The 19,026-nt window shown below is 37.2% G+C and overlaps 1 protein-coding gene across 3 annotated transcripts in view; it reads right to left on the reverse strand.

Moving 5' to 3' along the window:
- The window catches only part of CRYBG3 (crystallin beta-gamma domain containing 3), a 131,665-nt gene that overhangs the window by 12,004 nt on the left and 100,635 nt on the right, over positions 1-19,026 (reverse strand). For all 3 annotated transcript variants that reach the window (XM_054480062.2, XM_054480063.2, XM_063661442.1), the window contains one exon: positions 17,198-17,324. In XM_054480062.2, coding sequence (XP_054336037.1) covers positions 17,198-17,324 — 127 coding nt within the window. The remainder of the gene's footprint in view (positions 1-17,197; positions 17,325-19,026) is intronic.

Raw genomic sequence — 19,026 nt, forward strand, 5'->3', positions numbered from 1 at the left:
GATATTGTAATGTAATCCAGCGCAGAAGAAGATATGCTGTGTCAGAGTCCTCAGTAGAAATCTAGATTATTTTTAGCAGAAGGGAGCAGGAATCAAGCTTCATGGATGTGGTGGCTTGTGAGCTCAGTCTCAAAGGATGCAGTGGATCTGGAAAGAAGATGGTGAACAGAGGGAAAACACTGTGCAAAGCAAGGCAAGAGAAACACATGGGACATGTTGGGGGAACAGCAAATCAGCCCAACAGGAAACAGCGGCAAGTGCTCCCACAGTTTGTTATGGTGCATTGCACTGCTTGCTTCTCCTCCCACACTGACAGGACCGAGACAGATCTATTCCCAGTGGAAAGTCCTTGAAGGCTTCTGAACTAAGGACTATGAGTGGGCTGAAGCAACTGCAACTCAGTACATAAGAAGCAAAGCACTAGCAGCAGGGGCAGTGGAGGGTCAAAGAACAATAAATGAACAGGCAGAAAATAACAGGCTCTCACGGTGACCCTCACAAGGGACCTGCTTATACTTGCATAAGAGAAGGATGACTTATGAAAGAGTTTTTCTTTGCAGCAGTGTTTGGAACAGTGAAGGGTGGGGAATGATTTAAATGCCCATCAGGAGAGGACCGTAAATTATGGTTCATACACAGAAGAATCATATACAGCTGTAAAAAAGAATGAGGAGCTCTTTATGAAAGATCACCAAGATATATTCTTTAGAAATAAACACAAAGGATGGTATGAAAAGCATATTTCATATACTACCATTTGCAGAGAAGGAAAATTTCTGTGCACATACATATGTATGCGCTTGTACACACATTAAAATTTTTCTAAAAAATAAAAAAACGTAACCATGGCTACCTGTTGGGAAGACTGCATAAGAGAAGATAAAGGGCACAAGTGGGAGCAAAGTTTTTCACTAAGTGCCTTTTGGTATATTTTGACTTTTGAACCATGGGAATATTTATTTTAAATTGGTGTTATTAATTTTAAGTTGGTAATTATTACACATGTTTGCACTGTATCTATGTATTTTTTAATGGCCTTCAGGAAATCTGTCTGACAACAGTATGAGTGAAGAACAGAGAGAATGGACATAACGGCACCAGTACTGGTGCAATATATGAGGTCAGAGAAAAATAGACCCAGACCTAAAACGGGTTGGGGGAAGGTTAGGAGTAAGGGATGGCCAGGAAGACTATTAATATCACAGTGATAAAACAGACATGCTAGTTAAGGCAAACAAATGGAATCAGTAAGTGAGGAAAAATGTGAAAAGTCATGGCTTAGGACATGCTGATATAATCTGTTATATATAAAGAAATCGAGAGGAAAGCATGCCCAGATGTCTTAATGTTGAGATAGAGGCAGGATGATCTTAACAGTGATGTCCAACATACACTGGACCTTTTGATCTGGAGTTCCAGGAAAAGACCAGGTTTAGAGACGTCGGGTTTGGGAATTCTCAGAATCTGAGTAATAACTAGAGCCATGGATAAGAAAATGGAAATGCAAGGAAACTAGAACTGCACTGACATATATAGGTGGGCGATGATGAAACATGGGAGGTGGAAGTGACTGAACAAATGAATCAGGAGAAGACAGCCAAAACAGAACCCCTTTACACTGTAGAAGTGAAGGAGGAAGAGAATTATAAGGAAGACTTGCCCCATGGCATCAAATTCTTTCCATGTCGAGGAAGAGGGTGACTGAGATAAGGCTGTTTGGGTTTGACAATCAGAAGGCAGCTAGTAACCCTATGAATGCTGTTTCAGCACTATGTCAGAAATGAAGTTAAAATCTAGGTTGTAAAGGCTGAAGAGTAAGTGGTGAGAAACTGTACAGGCTATAATAGGTATACAGACTATTAGAAAAATTTGGTGAAGAGCAGGAGGGAAACAGGGTAGTGGCCTATGAGCATGCTTTGTGGAAGGCGGTAGTGGAATAGAGAGAAGCTGAATACTGCAAGGCAAAAAGGATGTTCCAGGGAAGGAGGGAGAGGTACAATCCATTGCTTCCCATCAGTTCATGAGGAAAAAGATCACTTTGGAAAGGATAAACTCCACCTTTGAAATAAAAGGAAAGATAGAAAAAGGATGCCAAGAAATTTCCATTTAAAATCGGGAAATATGTGAATAAATTTCTCTTTACGTTATGTGGCCAACACTGTCTGCTGATCAAGGAAAGTTTAAAGCATCTTCCAGAAGTTCCTGAAGTGATAGAAATGTTATGTATCTGGACTCTCCAGTATGGCAGCCACTAGCCCCATGTGGCTTGTGTGATCAAGGGATTGAATTAATTTAAATAACCACAGGTGGCTAGTGCTATGGTGTTGGACAGTACAGATTTAGGGGTTAGAGGATACTGGTAAAGAATGTAACAATTGCTGTGTGCAGTGAGACCATAAGCTAAGATGGACAGGCTACCTAGGAGCATCGATTTTCCCTCAGTAGACACCACTGACTGCACCAGGAATAAAAACTCATCTCTAATCACTGAGTTATTGAGTGGCCACAGGCAAGGTTAGGCACCTCTTCTGCTATCTGCAAAATAAATTGGAAGCATCCCAACAGTTTATAAAATAAACTGAAAGTAAGCAGACAACAAAAATCCACAGCCCGGACTATATTGGTGGATTTTTTTCAACATCTTCACTCTCAAGATTTTTAGAAAGTATTCCACTTTACCTTTTTACACACATCTACTTGTTGAGTTACTGATTAGTGAGGAAGAGCAGATGGCAAGGAGCCTGGCCAGTGCTCCAAGTCAACAATCAGCAGCACTCTCCCCAGAAAAGAGCTTGCTGGGGTAAGAGCAACAGACATCTACATCAAAGGCATTTACTGGTTACATGATGTTAACTGTTTTATATCCCAGAGGGGGAAAAAAATCTAAAGGCCTGTTATGAGAAAGTAATTTAAATGCTAAGCATTATTCTAAGAAAAATTGACCTGTGTACATTTTTCCTCTTCCTTTTGCAGAATGCCTACAAAGATATTTTTCAAAAGGCTGGTATTGTCACTGAAACGCCATTAAATTCAATCCCATCGTTCTAGCAATTCTCTCAAGAAAAGATAAAAAGGTTGATGGAGGGAACAAAAAATGTGTAAACATCTGTGTTTTTAAAAATAATGATGCAGGGATATTGAGAAAAAAATTGTACAAGATGACAGAAAATATTTGAAACATTTTAACAGCTTATATAAATTAGTAAGGGTACTCTAAGAAACCTATTGGACAAATGGGCAAAGAAGGTAAGCCAATAGCATTAACCAAAGAAGAGACACAGCTAATAAACCAACATGGAAAAATATCCCACCTCTCATAAACAACAACAAAAGGATATCATTATGTGGTCCAACTATCAAATTTTACATTTGAGAACATCTACTGTTTTGAAGCTTTGATTTTTTTCTACTTTATTTTAATTTAAATATTCAATTTATAAGTACACTTGAATTATAAATGTATTTAAAGGTTAGGAAGATTAGGAAAGTCAACACAGTGCCAACCTGGGCAGGATGATGGGGGGTGGTTAATAATCTTTTGGAAATAAAGGGTACTGAAGAACTATTAATATTTTAAAATCATATTTTTCTGATACATTTCCCTAACATGAAAATAGGAAGAGAGATCAACTATTAATAATCTTTAAAACTGAAGATGACACAGTAATCCAAACTTTCCAAGCATAAAAAAAAATATTTGATTACAGTTTGAGCTCTACAAATGTCTTGGCCTTAGTCCATGTTAACTTAGAAGCTGGCCAACCATTTGTGGCTAAAGGCTCTTCTTAGATGTCAGCAGTTAACAGGACATTCCTGCCGGATTAAGTCTAAATCATGCAAAGAGGATACAGTTTCTAAAGGAAGATGTAGTTGTCAAAGAAAAAGAATACTTGACCAAATTGTATAAATGAAAATTTCAATACAAAAAAAGACAAAACTCATTGTTCCTCCTCATCCCATCAACTAAAATAATAATTTAAATAATTTAAGTGACAATAACAGCAGAAACTAACATATATAGCACTTAATATGTGCTGGGAATTATTGTTCTAAGTTATATACCTATGTCTGTATCCATCCATAGATATATATGCACAATACCTTATTCATTGTTCTGAAATCCAAAAAGCTTTAAAATCAAAATTTTTTTTCCTAGTCAACAAAATTCTACCTGAATAAATTGAAGTATATTTATAATATTACCCAATTTGTGTAGCTGTGCATAAATTTCACTATAGGAATAGAAATATGTTTAATTAGGGGTGCAGTCCAGAACCCTGCTGGGTGTGTTTCCTTTTAGGCCATACATGAATCATATTACTGTTTAAAATTTGAAAAACTTTAAATCCCAAAATACATTCAGTTTAGGGATCGTAGAACTGTATTTTTTCATTTTTTTTTCTACCAACTTTTATTTTCTGTTCTGGGGTATATGTGCAGGGTTGTTACATGGATAAATTGCATGTCACAGGGGTTTCGTGCATAGATTATTTCATCACCAGGTAATGAACATAGTACCCAACAGGTGGTATTTCGATCCTCACCCTCCTCCCACCCTCTCTGCTCATGCAGGCCCTGGTGTTTATTGTTCCCTTCGTAGTGTCCATGTGTATTTAATGTTTATCTTCTACTTATAATTGAAAACATTACATATTTGGTTTTCTGTTCTTGTGTTAATAAGCTTCAGATAATGGCCTCCAGCTGCATCCATGTTGCTGCAAAGAACATGATATTCGATATTCTGCTTTTTTTATGGCTGCGCAGTATTCCATGGTGGCTATGTACCACATTTTCTTTATCCAGTCCAACGTTGATGGGTACCTAGGTTGATTCCATGTCTTTGCTATTGTGAATAGTGCTGCCCTGAATATACATGTGCATGTGTCTTTATGATAGAATGATTTATATTCCTTTGAGTATATACCCAGTAATGGAATTGCTAGGTCAAATGGTAGTTCTACATTCTTTGAGAAATCTCCAAACTGCTTGCCACAATGGATGAACTAATGCACATTCCTACAACCAGTGTAAACATTCCCTTTTCTCCACAATCTCACTAGCATCTGTTATTTGTTGACTTTTTAATAACAGCCATTTGGACTTGTATGAGATGGTATCTCACTGTGTATTTGATTTGCCTCTCTCTACTGATTAGGGATGTTGAGCATTTTTTCATATGCTTGTTGGCCATATGCATATCTTCTTTTGAGAAGTGTCTGTTCATGTCCTTTGCTCCCTTTTTAATGGGGTTGTTTGTTTTTTGCTTGTTGATTTGTTCCTTTTAGATTCTGGATATTAGACCTTTGTTGAATGCATAGTTTGTGAATATCTTCTCCCATTCTGCTGATTGTCTGTTTACTCTGTTGATAGTTTCTTTTGCTGTGCAGAAGCACTTTAGGTTAGGTCCCATTTGTCAATTTTTGTTTTTTGTTGTAATTCCTTTTGGAGGCTTCCTCATAAAATCTTTGCCAGGGCCCACATCCAGAATGGTATTTCCTAGGTTTTCTTCTAGGGTTTTTTACAGTTTTAGGTTTTACATTTTAGTCTTTAATCCATCTTGAGTTGTTTTTTGCAAATGGTGAAAGCAAGGGATTCAGTTTCAATATTATGCATATGGCTAGCCAATTATTCCAGCACCATTTACTGAATAGGGAGTCCTTTCCCTACTGTTTATTCTTGTCAACTTTGTCAAAGATCAAATTTTTGTAGGTGTGAGGCTTTATTTCTGAGTTCTCTAACCTTTTCCATTGGCCTGTGTGTCTGTTTTCTGTACCAGTATCATGCTGTTTTGGTTACTGTAGCCTTGTAATATAGTTTGAAATCAGGTGGCGTGATGCCTCCAGCTTTGTTCTTTTTGCTTAGGATTGCCTTGGCTATTTGGGCTCTTTTTTGGTTCCCATGTGAATTTTAGAACAGCTTTTTTCTAATTCTGTGAAAAAATGTTGGTACTTTGGTAGGAACAGTATTGAATCTGTAAATAGCTTTGGGTAGTATGGCCATTTTAATGACATTGATTTTTCCTATCCATGAGCATAGAGTGTTTCCCTTTGTGTTGTCTCTGAGTTCTTTCAGCAGTGTTCTATAATTTTCACTGTAGAGATCTTTCACCTCCCTGGTGAGCTGTATACCTAGATATTTTATTCTTTGTGTCTGTTGTGAATGGAATTGCATTCTTGATTTGGCTCTCTGCTTGGACGTTACTGGTGTATAGAAATGCTACTGATTTTTCTACACTGATTTTGTATCCTGAAATATTACTGAAGTTAATTATCAAATCTAGGACCCTCTGGGCAGAGACTATGGGGTTCTCTAAGTATAGAATCATATCATTTGTAAAGAGAGATAGCTTGACTCCCTCTTTTTCTATTTGGATGCCTTTTACTTCTTTCTCTTGTGGGCTTGTTCTGGCTAGGACTTCCAGTGCTATGTTGAACAGCAGAGGTGAGAGTGGGCATCCTTCTCCTGTTCCAGTTTTCAAGGGAATGCTTGCAGCTTTTACTCATTCAGTGTGATGCTGGCAATGGGCTTGTCATATATGTCTCTTATTATTTTGTGATATGTTCCTTCAATGCCTAGTTTGTTGAGGGTTCTTATCATTAGGCGATGTTGAATTTTATTGAAAGCCTTTTCTGCCTCTATTGAGATAATTATGAGGATTCTGTTTTTAGTTCTATTTAATAAATCACATTTATTGATTTGTATCTATTGAACCAACTTTACATCCCAGGAATAAAGCCTACTTGATGTGGTGGATTAACTTTTTGATGTCCTGCTGGATTCAGTTTGCCAGTACTTTGTTGAGGATTTTTGCATCTTTGTTCATCAGGCATATGGGCCTGAAGTTTTGTTTCTCCGTGTGTTTCTGTCAGGTTTTGGTATTAGAATGATGCTGGCCTCATAGAATGAGTGGTCAGAAACACGCCCAGGGTCACTCAGCTAACAGTTATTAATGGTAGAGTCAGGACTTGAACCAAGAAGGTCTCTAAGACACTCAAACCAAACTCTTCACCAGTAAACTATAATCCTTCTCATAGAGCCTCTCTCATTTGGTTTAGAAAGTCAGTTTCAACATGGATTTACCTTTCTTACTGATCTTTGTTTTCTTCTTATATAAAAAAAATTATGATACATTTTAAAAAGAATAACATAGATGACCATGTACCTAAAACCCATAAGTATTACATTTTAATTTTACTATATTTGTATCAAATTTTAAAAATAAATAAAACATAGCAAATACAGATGAATTTAAACTCCCACCACCCCCAGAGGTGACCACTATGCTCAAGTTGTAAATCTTTTCAGCTCATGTTTTTCTGTTTCTATTAATGGTTATGCATCTTTTGTTTTTAAAATTTACAGAAAATGTATTCTACTGTAACATCTTTAGTAGCCTGCTTTCCTTGCCTACTGTGTTTGAAATTTGACTCTTCATACATGTAGCTCTCCAATTCATTGTAACTACTATATTTCATTCCCTTATAGGAATGTGTGGTTATTTGTTTCATCCATCATAGCTGCAACAGACATCCTTATTCCCCCCACCATTGTAATTAACACTTCTTCCACTAGCTATATATGAATAATCTTACTTCCCTGCAACTAAGCCAAACCTTAGTATTTTCAGATTTTAAAATGCCTGTAGCTAGAGTAAGCTAATGTTATTCATAATTGTTTTAATGTGTATTTCCTTGATCAGTAGTGAGGGTTAACATCCTTTGGATGTCCTGAGCCATTTTTCCCTCTTCTATAAACTGCCTATTTATATCCTCTGTTGGTTTTTGAAGTGGATTTTTCTGAATTGGTTTGAAAGAGCTCTTCTAATTATTTATTTATTTGTTCGTAGAGACAGGGACCAGCCATGTCCAGGCTCTTCTGGACTCAAGCAGTCCTCCCAGGTCAGCCTCCCAAAGCCCTGGAATTACAGATGTGAGCCACCACACCCAGCTAAGAGCTCTTCTTATATTCGGTACACTAAACCTTTGTAGGTTATATGGACTGCAAATATATTCTGTGGCTTGCTGTGGCAGTCTGAATAATTAATGCCTGCCTCCTCTCCCTACCCCACAAATGTTCACATCCTAATTCTTAGAACCTGTGAATATGGTGAATATGTTACCTAACATGGTCAAGAGGTACTTTACAGATATTAGTAATTAAGGACCTTGAGATGGGCACAATCATCTGGATTACTCAGGTAAGCCCAAAGTAGCCACCAGGGTCCCTGTAAGAGGAAGGTAGGAGGGTAAGAGATAGCAGATAAAGAGCAGAGACTAGAGTGATGCACTTTGAAAATGAAAGGTCATAAGTTAAGGAATGCTGGTGGCCTCTAGAAGCTAGAAAAGGTAAGGAAATGGGTTCTCCCCTAGAGCTTCCCAGATGAAATGACTGCCAACACCTTAATTTTACCACAGTAAGACCAGTTTCAGACTTCTGACTTGTGGAACTGCAAGACTGTAAATATCTGTCATCTTAAGCTACTAATAAGTTTACAGTAATTTGTTACATCAGCAATAGGAAACTAATACATTTGCCTTTCACCTTTTTCTTATTCATTTGTGCTTTTTCTGTTTGAAGAAATCCATCCTACTCCAGTATCATCAGGGTAGATTCCTATATTTTCTTCTAAGTTGTAAAGTTTGCTTTTCACATTTAGGTTGTTATTAATCCATCTGGAACTTATTTTTGTGTTTGGAGCAAAGTAGGATTCTGACTATCTTTTTCCATGGAATGGGTCAATTGTCTCAACACCATTTATTTAACAGTTCATCATAGCTCCATTGAAATGCTGTTATCTTCCAAATTCCATTACTATATAGGTCAGTTTCCATGCTACCCTATTCCTCTGTTCCATTTGTCTCTCCTTGTACTGATTCCCACTAATTATTACTGCTGTATAAAGCAGTATATACTTGGTAGGATAAGTGACCCTACATGTTGTTCTTAAAAATTATCTTGGCGATTTTTGACCCATTAGCTTTTCCAAATTAATCATAGGATAAGCTTGCCATGTTTTACTCCCCACCTCTACTCCCCAAAAAGAGAGAACACTGTTTTGCCTGAAACAGTATTAATTTGGGGAAGACCATATCTTTACAATATTGAGTCTTTTTACCTATAAAATATTGTATCTCTCGATGTTTACTTCCTTCAAGAGTTTTTATAAAATTCCTAGGAAAAAAACTTATTGCCTTGTGTTAGATTTATTTCTAAGTACCCTTAATTTCTATGGTTTAATTGCTATTTATCTTATACTCTGCAACTTTTAAAAATGTGCTTTAGCCCTAATAATTTATCATTTACACCATAAATGCTCTTGCCAGTTTTGTTTTCTCCTTTTTTGTTTTAATCTTATTTTATTTTTTAGAATTTTTTGTTTTATTAGATAGAACTTCAGAATACTGAATAGTAATGGTAATAGGGAGACCTTTGCCTTCTGCCTGAATTTAAAGAGTGCTGTTTCAGGTACCTCACTGGGAAGTGTGATATTTACTGTAAGTTTTTGTTGGCCTGCATTTTCAAAATGTGCATAATAGTTAATACCATTAACTATATATATAGGTTCAGCTAAGAAGTTTAATAGTAACCAAATTCTTCTACACTTTTTTTTTTATTATTATACTTTAAGTTTTAGGGTACATGTGCACAACATGCAGGTTAGTTACATATGTATACATGTGTCATGGTGGTGTGCTGCACCCATTAACTTGTCATTTACATTAGGTATTCCTCCTAATGCTATCCCTCCTGACTCCCCCAACCCCATGACAGGCCCTGGTGTGTGATGTTCCCTGCCCTGTGTCCAAGTGTTCTCATTGTTCAATTCCCACCTATGAGTGAGAACATGTGGTGTTTGGTTTACTGTCCTTGCGACAGTTTGCTTAGAATGATGGTTTCCAGCTTCATCCATGTCCCTACAAAGGACATGAACTCATCCTTCTTTATGGCTGCATAGTATTCCATGGTATATATGTGCCACATTTTCTTAATTCAGTCTATTATTGATGGACATTTTGGTTGGTTCCAAGTCTTTGCTATTGTGAATAGTGCCGCAATAAACGTATGTGTGCATGTGTCTTTATAGTAGCGTGATTTATAATCCTTTGGGTATATACCCAGTAATGGGATGGCTGGGTCAAATGGTATTTCTAGTTCTAGATCCTTGAGGAATCGCCACACTGTCTTCCACAATGGCTGAACTAGTTTACAGTCCCACCAACAGTGTAAAAGTGTTCCTATTTCTCCACATCCTCTCCAGCACCTGTTGTTTCCTGACTTTTTAATGATCGTCATTCTAACTGGTGTGAGATGGTATCTCACTGTGGTTTTGATTTGCATTTCTCTGATGGCCAGTGATGATGAGCATTTTTTCATTTGTCTATTGGCTGCATAAATGTCTTCTTTTGAGAAGTGTCTGTTCATATCCTTTGCCCACTTTTTGATGGGGTTGTTTGATTTTTTCCTGTAATTTGTTTGAGTTCATTGTAGATTCTGGATATTAGCCCTTTGTCAGATAGGTAGATTGCAAAAATTTTCTCCCATTTTGTAGGTTGCCTGTTCACTCTGATGGTAGTTTCTTTTGCTGTGCAGAAGCTCTTTAGTTTAATTAGATCCCATTTGTCAATTCTGGCTTTTGTTGCCATTGCTTTTGGTGTTTTAGTCATGAAGTCCTTGCCCATGCCTATGTCCTGAATGGTATTGCCTAGGTTTTCTTGTAAGGTTTTTTATGGTTTTAGGTCTAACATTTAAGTCTTTAATCCATCTTGAATTAATTTTTGTCTTCTACACTTTATAAACTCATTCCTTCCTTTCATTCTGAGGCTGGATTTATAGTCTCCCTCTATTTGTAGCTGTGCCTCTTATTCAGTATCCTTCTACAGAATGAATCATTGTCTTGCCAATTCTTATTCTACTTCTTAAGATCATTTATGTCATCACAGTCTTAATTTCATCTGAAGTTTTTCTACAGCCTCTTGTTATAATGTTTCTTTGGTTTTGCCTCCTTGGAGCTGCCAGGGCTCAATTATTACTTCAAAGGCAGCCAAACTTCCATTCCGAGGCCCCAGTGGAGAAATTAGAGAAGCAACCAGCTAACTACTGCTCCCATGGAAATGCAATAAAATAGGTTACCCCACACACTCCTGGTCCAACGCTTAAATGTTTTATGCAATAGTCTGAAAGTCACAGTTAACTCCATCTTAGATCAATCAACAGGTTCTCACGTATCTTGCTCCTGTCTATATATGCTATTATTCTTTTAATACCCAGTCTGACTTTAAAGCATTTCATCAATAGCTAGCAGCTGGAAATTACTATTTTTTAACTTAGGTTCCCCACCATCCCCCAACTTCTAAAGCTATTATTATAATATTGTAAATGGATAAGACACAAACCTATAGTAAGTCCAAAGTACAACCCCTCTTATGGAATGAGCTCTGAAGTAGAAGAATGAACTTTATACAACTACTGCCTATACATTTTTAGGCATGAATGAATGAGTTTATTTAGTCGGCTTATTACATAATGGACTCTTGATATTTTTATAGCATTGTGCTAAGTAGAGGGGACATAAGGGTGACAGAATTCAAAGCTACAATAAATATAAATCATCCCCTCAACGGCTTTACAGTTTCAGTAACTGTGATGAAAAGGAGAAAGTGAAAAGCATCTTGAGATGCAGAGAAAGAATATTAGGGCAGACAAAAGTCACTTTAAGAAATGAGGATAATTGAAGGCTTCCTAGAATTGAGGTCCTTTAAATTAGATCTCAAAGAATTTAGAGAGGGGAAAGAAAAACTTCATTCTATGTTTCCACGTAAAAACACAAAATAGAGAAAGTTTAAGGAAGGTTTCGGGAGCGGGGAGGGAAAGCTTGTAAACAGGATACATGAAAACAATTGAGCAATAATACTGGAAAAGTAGGACCTGATGTCATGGTCTGGGCTTTATGGGAAGGTTACATGCTCAATGCTGCAAATAAAAAGAACTGAAAAAGAAAGAGGCCAAAGGAAGAAAATTAGTTATGTACCCATCACAACAGTTTTAGAAAGACAGAATGAGGCTCTAAACTTAGTCATGGCAATGGAAAGGAGGTAAGAGGAAAAGCTTAAGACATATCATGGGGCTGGGTGCGATGGCTCACACCTGTAATCCCAGCACTTTGGGAGGCTGAGGCGGGCAGATCCCTTGAGGTCAGGAGTTTGAGAACAGCCTGGCCAACATGGTGAAACCCCATCTCTACTAAAAATACAAAAATTAGCTGGGAGTGGTGGCATGTGCCTGTAATCCCAGCTACTTGGGAGGCTGAGGCACAAGAATTCCTTGAACTTGGGAGGCGGAGGTTGCGGTAAGCCAAGATTGTGCCACTGCACTCCAGCCTAGGTGACAGAGCCAGACTCTATCTAAAAAAAAGTGGGGGAGGGGGGTAATGATGATTGCTTTCAACAGAAACAGGGCAGAAAAGAAGAACAAGTCTATGAAGGAAAATGGGATGCTGGCAAAACATGCTGAAGACCCATGTGGAATCTGGGAATGAAGCTCAGGAAATAACTGAGTACTGCTTACTCTAGATATCTGCAAATCATCTACATTGATGGAGGTAAGAGCTGATGTTATGATAATGAAAATTTCTAAGTACAGGAGAGGAAAGGCCAAGAATAGGTATCTGAGAAACATCTACACTTGAGAGGCCAAGAGTAAGAAAACATTTAGATTTGATGAGTTTGTTACGCCATCTAATTCTTTTTTAATTCATATTCAGTACTTAGCACAGTATTTAGTAAAGAGCAGATGTTCAATACTTTAGATTGAAGAAATATAAAATGCATCTTCAGCAATGGTGTTATTGTGCAGCATTTGTGATATTTATATAAAGAATTCAGCTGGATGGTGCAGTGGTTTGCACCTGTAATCCCAGCACTTTGGGAGGCTGAGGCAGGTGGATCCCTTGAGCCCAGGAGTTTGAGACCAGCCTGAGCAACACGGTGAAACCCCATCTCAACCAAAAAAAAACACAAAAACTAGCCAGACATGGTGGTGCACACCTGTAGTCCCAGCTACTTCTGAGGCTGAGATGGGAGAAAGAATTCAGCCACCTGAAATATTTTTCTTTGATCAAAGCAAAATGGAATACCTTTAAACTTTCTTCTACAAAATTACTAATCAGATGTGTTTTTCATTCATGGAACTCTACACCAATGCCCCAAGCATCATCTTAGGCCTTTTTTTTTTTATCATTTTATTGCCCTTTTCCACCCAGTATGATTACTCCTAAATATAGAAGGCTTTGGTTTCAGCCCCCACAAAACACTTAAACTTCCTTAGGCATGATATTCAATGTTTTTCATCTTAAAAGGTCTTCTTGTAATCACTGTTAAGCAGTCAAACCATTACCAAACCAAGGCTACTGAAAAACTTAAAGAGAAGACAATAGAAACCCATTCACCATGTTTTGAGAGAGATCTTTAGGCCTATTATTAGTCATGTAATTTTTCAAGATATATAATTATATCTCTGTGAAGAGCCTGATGAAAACCCTGGGTTTTAGTTCACTTTCCTAATTCTAGGCCACTTAATTTGTTATTATTTTTCCCAGATGCTTACATATAGCTGTCTTAGTATGATTATATTAAATTACCTGATGATTTTAGAATTCTAAATGAATTTTGAAAGAGAACTGGGGACCATATTCTGAGGCAGACTTTTCTACTTGTCTACCATATACTTCATTTGACAGCCACCAAACCACCTCCAGACTGTCACTAAAAATTAATCTCAGGTTTTTAAAAGGAAGTTAGCTCTGCTACAGTGGCAGAGATAAATTATTAAAACTTCACCTCCTTTCATTTTCTCCAAAATCTAGTAAGAGAGAACACCTCTATGAATTCATACATCTCTGGTAGATTGTATTATTGTTTGAATATACTTTGTCAACTTCATCCCTGCCCAAGTGAGAGTCTATTCCCCTGCCCCATTTATGTCAGGCTTGGTCTTATGACTTGCTTTTGGAAACAGAATGTGAGTGGACACAATGATGTGTGTGTGGGCAAAATGAATCCGAGCAGAAGCTTCAAATGTGACTCTGTGATTGTGACCTTGCTCCCTCTTTCCCCGTCATGAAAATAGTCATGTCCCCAATTGGAGGTGCTCCCATTAGCCTGGTCCCAATGCAAAGCATATATCAAAAGTGTATCTAAAGCCAACTAACAAGCCTAAAGTGGAGGCCATGCAACTGTCTTGCCATTTTGAGACAAAATATGAAAATGAAATGAACATTTGTTTTAAACCACTATGATTCTGGAGACTGTTGTGAAAGCTAATACATGATATTATTCCTTCTGACCTTGTGAATCCTAAAGCCAGATAAATTCTTTTTCATATCCAATTAGAAATATGACCAGGATACTTATTTGCAACAGAACTGGAGGCTGTCCATGATTTGAAAATACCTGTTCTAACAGTTTCTTTACAGAAGAATTAACTGAGATACAGATAAATTAAGAGATTTGCTTCAGGTCATATTTGTTAGAAGCAGAACTATGAACTACACTCCTAGCTCCATTCACTATAAAATGACTGCAACACTGCAAACCATGTGTCAGTGGCCCTCTAGAATGTAACCTTCACCTGTACCAACAGAAGTTAGCCTGGAGCAAACTGTCATTTTCAAAATATACTTATCTTCTATGAAGATGAAGTCTTAAGACTTCTCAATATTATACCATTGTGACACTTAAGCACCAAGCCATAGCACGTCTGGGAATACCAACTGCAGGCAACATCCCTAGAATTCTGCAGTTTTAACTAACAAAAGCAAAAGCAAAGGATTACCTCATACTTACATAATGTCAACTTAATTACACAGAAACATTTCCTAGAATGAATCCAGAATTACACTGGATTGTGGCATAGGCAGCAGTATTAGGAAATCTACGAAAAAAGGCATGTCAATTCCTAAGTACGAAGATAGTGGGGAGAATCACAGAAAGAATCAGAATGAATCAGAGAAGCAGAATAGGTAGTGTATCTAGCACTGTCCAGGGAAATGAGACAGAATCTGGAGGGTGTGAACAACTGGGACCTAGAGAGTAAAAGGACTCTCTTTTAGGAGGAACATTAGCCTACAGGCTAATCTCAAGATATCTACTTTATTTTACCCAAATCTTATGCTCAACAAATAACCTCCTGATGACTAATTCAGTTTCCCTTGTTCTTCCAGAGAGGGGGAAAAAGTGCCCAGGACAGAATTTTCGAGGATTCCAGTCACTAGAATCCACTTATTACAAAATACTAAATTGACCTTCTGGTTTACATATCAATCTCCCTGGGTCTGATCGACTTAAGGCTTTGGGACCCCTGTTGAGGTGTCTTCACGGTCAATTTGCAGATCTTTGTCGGATATCCAAACTCCCTCATGCTCCTCCCACAAACCTGCGGCTGTAACACATCTTCGCAAAAGATGTTTTAAATATTTTCAGTATATTATGAATGGCATTAAGATAACTAACATGCTACCCTTACATAAACTGAATATATTCTTTAACCAGTTCTTGAAGTGAAAAGTCTATAGATTTCAAGTCCTTCCCAATAGGCACCTTCACTTATGCTGCCTGGATAAAAACTAGGACCAAAAACAGGACCAAAACTAAGGACATGCAACTCCACATGACAACTTACATGAAAACATCTCTGTTTATTTTCATCCCAAATTTTTCATTTTACACTTCATGAATCTAAAGGAATTATAACCCTTCAAAGAAAAATAGTAACACTAATTTTGACCCTGCTTCTAAAATGCCCTCCCTAGAAATTTTGTTGGTTTAGTTCACTGAATTAAGAGTTGTACAAAACCCTTTCAGGGTAGTACTTTCAAATTTAGACCTCTATCTTTTGCTTTTAGAGTTAACACCAAATAAGTATCTTTCTGCTGATTTGGCCACTAAAAATTGTTTAAAAAATTGCTTTCCAGTAAACATGGACTACCTTCCAATGTCTTTTCCAGCATTATCAAAGACTGCACAGACTTGCCAGATCACATTCTTTTTTTTTTAAACCAGTTTTCCTCCAACAGACAAGAACTATTAGTAGCCACTTATTCTTTCCGTGTTGGTGTCTACAGAGCCACTGAGAGAGACCAAGAACACAATTTATATTCTTGTTCTCAGCCAAGACTCTATAATTAGTCTGATACCAAGAATACTCTATCCAGGAATGCCTTGTGAAATAGGACTACATTGCTTAGGTTGAGATCAAAGATCCTGAGTATGGCTATTATCCTTGGAGTCAGCTCTGACAGAAAGGTTTGAGTCACTGCAACTATTATGGAGAGTTTCTAATCAGCTCTGTGTAAAACTGAAGCTTTGACCAAACATATCCCCAAGGAATTGTCATAACTAGATATCTTGAAAGTATCCCAGATCGTCACTACCTCCTCTGCACAGATCCTATTGACTAGGGGCCCAGAATTGATGTCCTGGAGTTGTGATCCTATTTATCTCACATTTGAAATTCTAAATAAATGTGGTAAAAAGGAAAAGCTACTTACTCTATAAATATGGGCCTCAAAGGTGACCCAGATCATTCTTCACACACCAGACAGGCCCTGGTTCCCAAAAACAGGTTTGAATTTAGTACCTGTGGTGGCCCATGCCTTAAAGTAACATAGTTAACCTTAGTAGCACACAAACTGTCATGTGACTTACCTAGTAGAATAATAAAGTGGTCAGGTTATTTTTATACTTAAGCAGCTATAAGAATAACAACCATGGTACTAATAGCTAACATTCAAATGAGAACTCACCATATGCTGTGCACTTTATAAGCATCATCTCATTTAATATCCCAATGGCCTTGTAAGTACTATTGTTATTATTTTATTTTTATTTTTACAGATAGGTAAACCAAGTAACTTTGCCAATGTCACTCAAATTGATTAAAGTATTAAACGGGGAGTTGAGGCCTACATTATTCTAGTTCTTGAGTTTTACACCTCTGCTTTTTTTAAAAATGGAGAATATTACATTTTGGTTGGATTTCATGAATGAACCTCAGTTTTACGATTGACAAATGAATTATTCATATTTTTCAGATTTTTATATTTCTCCTTGTATCATTTCTTCCAACTTCACATTATCATTGGTGGTAATTAAACTGGACAAGAAAAAGAGTCTTATAAGTATGCATTTTGCAAAGTACTTACGTAGTCAATGGGCTTGAGAGATTTGACTTTAGATGCTGGGCAACCGCAGGAAGTAAGGTCAGCATAGAGGCCTTCTTCTAACACACAGTGATTAACAAACATGTCTTCTTGGTAATAGAGGAGCCAGCTAAAAGCCAAGCAGTAAGACATTCAATAAAATTGCATTCACTTGGCAGTATAGGCTCATTATCATGCTGTGGGAACTGGGGTAGGGGTAGGGCATAGAAAGTGGTGCAGAGCACCACCATACCAGCTTTAAAAAAAACAAAAAACACAACAGCTACCACTATCATTCCTCAACTGCTTATGATGCGCCAGGCATTAGGCTAGGCACTTTACATACACTATTTCATGGTGTCCTTAATAATTCTACGAGTTAGGAACATCCTCATTTTTATAGGCAGCAAAAGTAAGGATTAGAAAGGTAAGGTGATTTTCCCATGGTTCCTCAAACTACTCAATGATAGAGATGAAATTTGAAATAAGGCGATGTGCGCTTTAAGCTAAAGACATTCTTTTTATTTAGTGCCTTCAAGTATAGCACTCTGGGATTAGAGGGTGATTATTAAGTACCTGAACAGATTATAAGTTCTTTTTGGGAAAAATTAAAAATGTATTCAGTTTAGATGAGTATAGAAGACAGATTTTTTTAAAAAATCACACAAGAGTATACAAAACCTGTCACCTACAAATCTGACAACTAATGGAAAATTTTAAAAAGAAATAAACCCCTTAGAATCTTCAATAGTGAGTTATGTTCAATACAGCATTCATCAAAAGATTGCTAAACACATAGCCTTTTGAAAAGAAGGAGCCCAAGGGAAAAATTAAATGGCTATTACTAATTTAGTTTTGGTGTGGTTAAGTTCTAGCCCTGTATTTTAAAATCACCAGAACTGCACTCTTGCTAGACCAGTTTAACTTTGGATAACCGTAGAAATGCTGTGTGACATTATAATTTACTGTCATGTCTTCTACTGTAATACGCATTTCATAATCAACACTTATCAAAGGTTTCTAGTGTGCCAGGCATAAAGCTAGTGCATTATTTTATTTAGCCCTTGTAAGAAACCTTTGAGGTAGGTACCGTTATTACCCCTCCTTTACAGACGAGGAAGCTGAGGTTCAGAGAGATGACTCATTTTGCCTAAAGTTATATAGCTAGAAAATGGTGGAACTGGGCTCAAATCCAGGGGTCTCACACATTCCAGGTGCTTACACAATGGCCATAGTTCTTGTATTCTTTTATCCTGCCGTTGTATATTTCCTACATGAAGAGACATGTGTGACTAGTTTGTCCTAGAATTCAGTGTCAAGAAAAATACATTTTCCTCCAGAAAAACTTCAATGCTTCTCATTAACAGACAGTGATCCTAAATCTTGTAAAATATTTTCTTTTATCTTAGTGGAGAAGGAACTCAGAGCCCAATGATAGTAACAAAATTATTTCAGGTCCTTGGTGTGTGTGTGTGTGTGTGTGTGTGTGTGTGTGTGTGTGTATTTCTTATTAGAGTTGCAGATCTCTATTTAACTTATACTGCCCTACTTTATGTGTTTTAATGTAAAACTCTCATTTCCTTTTCAGAGGTAAGTATATAAACAAAAACAAATACAAGGAGGCTCAAGGCAGAACAGCTATAGGAAATAGGAGAAGGAAAGGACTGCTTGATTTAGGGTTAATCAAGAAGGTGAACAGAAATAATAGAGTGGACTGAACCTTAAAGGATATATCTGAATTATTATTAAGCAGGGGTCACAAACTTATATACCTGCAGGAGACCACACAGGTAATGCAGACGAGTAGTGTACCAGGTGGAAAAAAATTGGGA

This window comes from Pongo pygmaeus, chromosome 2 (genome assembly GCF_028885625.2).
Source record: "Pongo pygmaeus isolate AG05252 chromosome 2, NHGRI_mPonPyg2-v2.0_pri, whole genome shotgun sequence".
In the NCBI taxonomy this organism is placed as follows: Eukaryota; Metazoa; Chordata; class Mammalia; order Primates; family Hominidae; genus Pongo; species Pongo pygmaeus.